Source organism: Setaria italica, chromosome IX (genome assembly GCF_000263155.2).
Source record: "Setaria italica strain Yugu1 chromosome IX, Setaria_italica_v2.0, whole genome shotgun sequence".
Lineage (NCBI taxonomy): Eukaryota > Viridiplantae > Streptophyta > Magnoliopsida > Poales > Poaceae > Setaria > Setaria italica.
Window position 1 is genome coordinate 2,036,128 of NC_028458.1, and position 4,283 is coordinate 2,040,410.

Sequence of the window (4,283 nt, forward strand, 5' to 3'; positions counted from 1 at the left end):
CCCCCCCCCCCCCCCCCCCCCCCAGGTAAAAGAAAGAAATCTCACCGGCCCGTGCAGTACCGGAGATTTCGCCAATAAAAACTCCATTGACGAAAGCTCGTCGGTGTCGTCCTGCCCACGGCGCGCGCGGTTGTTAGAGTGGAGTAGAGTGAGAGCGCCCGCCCGCCCGGCCAAGCCCGAGGCAGAGCTGGACCTGCTGGACCCCTGTCGCTGGCTGCCCCCCGCGCGCGTTATATCTGTGCTCCACAGGGGGAGAGTCCCATTCCGTCAGTGATAGCCAGCTGCTCCGCTCCGCCGCTATCGGGCTCGACACCCAGATCCCAATGCGCGCCGCCGCGTCGCTCTAGGCCGAGAAGCTGTGCTGGTGTGACCGAGACGCCCGGAGGGTCGCGCGCGCGGACGTGCAGCCATGGTGAAGCTCCTGGCCGTGCTGGCGCTCGTTGCCGCCGCCGCGCCGTTCCTCCGCGCCGCCGGTCAGGTACGTGGGGGCAGTTCAGGGTTGGAGCGCGAAGGCCCGGGATACGCTGCGCTCTGTCTCTGATGGCGCCATTGTGGTGGGTGTGCAGGGCGGCGACGAGGCCGGGCCGCTGCCGTTCGCGGTGGGCGCGGCGCCGGCGGGGTGCGACGTCGGGCGCGGGGAGTGGGTGCGCGACGAGGCGGCGCGGCCGTGGTACCAGGAGTGGGAGTGCCCCTACATCCAGCCGCAGCTGACGTGCCAGGCGCACGGCCGCCCCGACAAGGGATACCAGAACTGGCGGTGGCAGCCGCGCGGGTGCTCGCTGCCCAGGTACGTGCGGTCACGGCCACACCATCCCTCCCCACGCCGGCGCCGGCTCGCCGGCCGGCCGGCCGGCGGCGTCCATCTTAATCTCTTTCTCTTGCATTCTGTAGTTGGCTAGCACGGTGAGCATTGCGTGTGCCGGTAGCAAGAATCCAATGCTTCTTTTTTGGCGAGAAAACGCAGGAACTGTGTGTGCCCCCGCTTTGCCTTTCCTCTGCTGCGAGCCTGCAGTAGTAACTTGCAAGAAACCGTGAAGAAAGCTAGCAAGGAGTTACTACTCCTCCAATATGCCTTTTATTTTCTTTTTTTACAACAAAGGTTAAAAGGACGAGGGGTAAACAAGATGTTACTCACTCATCAATCATCATCATGGAGCACCTCGATCCTCGAGTGCTGCGCTCACTTGTGACTTGTAGGACGCCAATAATGCGCAGCAGGGCCGGCCTTACGTCCGAGCGCGCACAGGACGATGATACAGCAGTGCGCACACAGGCCAGGGCAGCAGGAGTAGGTGAGCCATGGCGTCTAGAGGTTGAGAAATTACTAGCAATGGGCAATGGCAGTAACATTACCTACTAGAACATTGAATCCAAACAGTACGTACACTAGGATTAGGATCAGCAAGTAAATACTTTGATTATACAGTGTTACAAGTTACAACGACAATCAAGAGTTGACCATAAGAAGTTGTGTCCAGTTACTTCGGTTGCAGTAGAATGTCTTGTTCTCGGTTCAAATTTAAACTGAAACGTGGTCCATCAACACTGATCCACCAATCCACCATGCATGCGCAATCTCTGTAAGAAGACAGCGATGCCCCAACGCACGTTTGTGCCCTTGCGTTGCGAGCCGTCACACTCTTCCATCAACGCCTGGCCTGACCAGCCACTAGAAACAATGGTGGGCAAACCGTGAGCCCATTAACCCATGACTCGCTTGGGGCAGGATCCAGAACGCTACAAAACGTGGTGTTCCTGTGGTCCTTGCTCATAAACGGCGAGGATTGTCTTGGTGCGGCGTCAAGCATCACGTAGTGGACTCGGGTCGCAAGTGAACGGATCAGTCTTTGCTGGCTCACGGGGACGGGACCGGATTTTGAACCTGCTTGGAGTCAATTATGAAATTCGAGGAAAAACATTGTATTGTATCATATTTTGACACTTTGATCTCTGTGCGACTCGAATCCTGAAAGCTGTCGTCTGAAACCAAGTGCTTTTGAAAATCTGGTGCAGCTTCAATGCGACGATGATGCTGGAGATGCTGCGGGGGAAGCGGATGCTGTTCGTGGGCGACTCGCTGAACCGGGGGCAGTACGTGTCCCTGCTGTGCCTCCTCCACCGCGCCATCCCCGACAGCGCCAAGTCGTTCGAGACCCTGGACTCGCTGAGCATCTTCAGGGCCAAGGACTACGACGCCACCATCGAGTTCTACTGGGCGCCCATGCTCGCCGAGTCCAACTCCGACGACGCCGTCGTGCACCGCGTCGACGACCGCGTCATCCGCGGCGCGCCCATGGACAAGCACTTCCGGTTCTGGCAGGGCGCACACATCCTCGTCTTCAACTCCTACCTCTGGTGGACGGCCGAGGACAAGATCAAGATCCTGTAAGCAGTCTGATCGCATCTTTGATCTCAAGTCTGACGAAACTGCATATGTGATGAACTGAGCTGATGGATGGATCCAGGAGGGGCGCCGACAATGATCTGAGCAAGGACATCGTGGAGATGAAGGCGTCCGAGGCCTACCGGCTGGTGCTGCACCAGGTGGTCCGGTGGCTGGAGCGCAACGCCGACCCCAAGAACTCGAGGGCCTTCTTCGTCACCGCGTCGCCGACCCACACAGAGTGAGCTCTCGTTCTTTTCTGTCTGTCTCGTGAACGCACCATCGATCCAGAGCTTGGTTCACTGCTGACATGTGACTCTATCTCTGAATGATCACCAACATGATATAACAGTAGCACGGCGTGGGGCGAGGATGTCGAGGGCGGCAACTGCTACAACCAGACGACGCCAATCGGCGACGCGTCCTACTGGGGCAGCACGAGCCGGGAGATGCTGCGGGTGACGGAGGAGGTGCTGGCGACGTCGCGGGTGCCCGTCGGGGTGGTGAACATCACGCAGCTGTCCGAGTACCGCCGGGACGCGCACACGCAGACGTACAAGAAGCAGTGGATGGAGCCGACGCCGGAGCAGCGCGCCGACCCCAGGAGCTACGCCGACTGCACGCACTGGTGCCTCCCCGGCGTGCCCGACACCTGGAACGAGCTGCTCTACTGGAAGCTCTTCTTCCCCAGCAACGACCAGGCCCTCTGATCGATCTGATCGGTGGTGCGTACATACACTTGGAAAAGGATTGTTGGAAGGGGCTAGCCCATGTAATGTAACATCGATCGCGCGGCACGTGCATCGTCGAGAGGAATTAAGAAGTGTAGATTAAGAAATTGAACGTCGTGTGCGATATGATTAGTTGATGTTCATGGAGCAGAAACCTTGGGTGGTGGCCGATGGTGTAATCCTTTTTTTGTTTTTTTTCCTTTTCTTTTTCGATCAGTGCAATGACGCTCTTTTGTTGAATGAAGGAACGAAGAAACAATTCATAGAAAAACATATCCTTGCACGTGTGAATATGATTGCGGCCTCGCTCGTAAGATCTGATCCAGCACGAGTTAAAGCTGGCAAACTGTCACGCTATCTTACGGATTCAACAAGCAACTGTTCTTGCAAGCGGAGATGAGCTTGTTGTGTCTACTCGCTCCCTCTCCAGCCTGATTGTTTACAGGATGACCTCAAAATCAAATTAGCAGAACTCAACTAACCTTAGTCTGAATGGTCGTATTCCTAGCTGCTAAGGATTCAAGGTCTCCCTAAGGGCTAAAAAGGGCTTCTACAGCTCAATAAGCTACACATACCTTTCCTTGGCACTATGACCCGCCCAGGAAGGTTATGAGTCATACCGTCAGTTGTTGGGCCAGTTTTTCTTTATAGAAACGAAGTGGCCATTTTGCACCCTGTTTTTCTTCGAGAGGTTCCAACCTGTGGGCTCAAATGAAATTGTAGTAAGGTGCAACGCCATGTCGTCGACAATTCTGCTCGCAATGACCTTTTTGTTGCTTCCATGTCAGCGACCTCAGGAACAATCTGTTAGTTCAGCCATCCATCTCACTGTTGTTTATCACTGATTGCTCACTGCTTCTTCAGTTCTTCCTTGCACAAACCGCGAACATCTCCGGCCCAGTTCATGGTAGTACCTCCTGTCCTGCAGGCTGCAGTCTGCATTGGTCCATGCCTCATCAACCAAGAAAGATGCTCGATTTCATTGAAGGTTAGGCCGATCTCCCCACTCGACCGTGTAGAATCATTCTTGCCCCACATGAAACCCTTTCCAAAGTTTCGAGTCTCCAAAATCAAAATGCTTCCGTACATTGCAAGGCCTGATTCATTTGGTTCTGAAAATTCTGACGACAGGAGAGTGATGCTTCAGCCTTCAGCTGGGTGTTGGGCTG

At 55.7% G+C, this 4,283-nt stretch overlaps 1 protein-coding gene across 1 annotated transcript; it reads left to right on the forward strand.

The window, feature by feature from the left end:
* The first annotated feature begins 99 nt into the window (after positions 1-99).
* LOC101774444 (protein trichome birefringence-like 33) lies at positions 100-3,387 on the forward strand. Its single transcript, XM_004981219.3, has 5 exons — positions 100-478; positions 567-787; positions 2,014-2,385; positions 2,466-2,624; positions 2,736-3,387. Exons 1-5 carry the CDS (start codon positions 410-412, stop codon positions 3,091-3,093), a joined length of 1,179 nt encoding a protein of 392 aa, XP_004981276.1. The 5' UTR covers positions 100-409; the 3' UTR covers positions 3,094-3,387.
* The last annotated feature ends 896 nt before the right edge of the window (positions 3,388-4,283 follow it).

Coding starts and splice junctions, on each gene's coding strand:
- LOC101774444 (XM_004981219.3), top strand. CDS start 410: ATGGTGAAGCTCCTGGCCGTGCTGGCGCTCGTTGCCGCCGCCGCGCCG. Junction 788..2,013: donor CGCGGGTGCTCGCTGCCCAG/GTACGTGCGGTC, acceptor AATCTGGTGCAG/CTTCAATGCGACGATGATGC. Junction 2,386..2,465: donor GAGGACAAGATCAAGATCCT/GTAAGCAGTCTG, acceptor GGATGGATCCAG/GAGGGGCGCCGACAATGATC.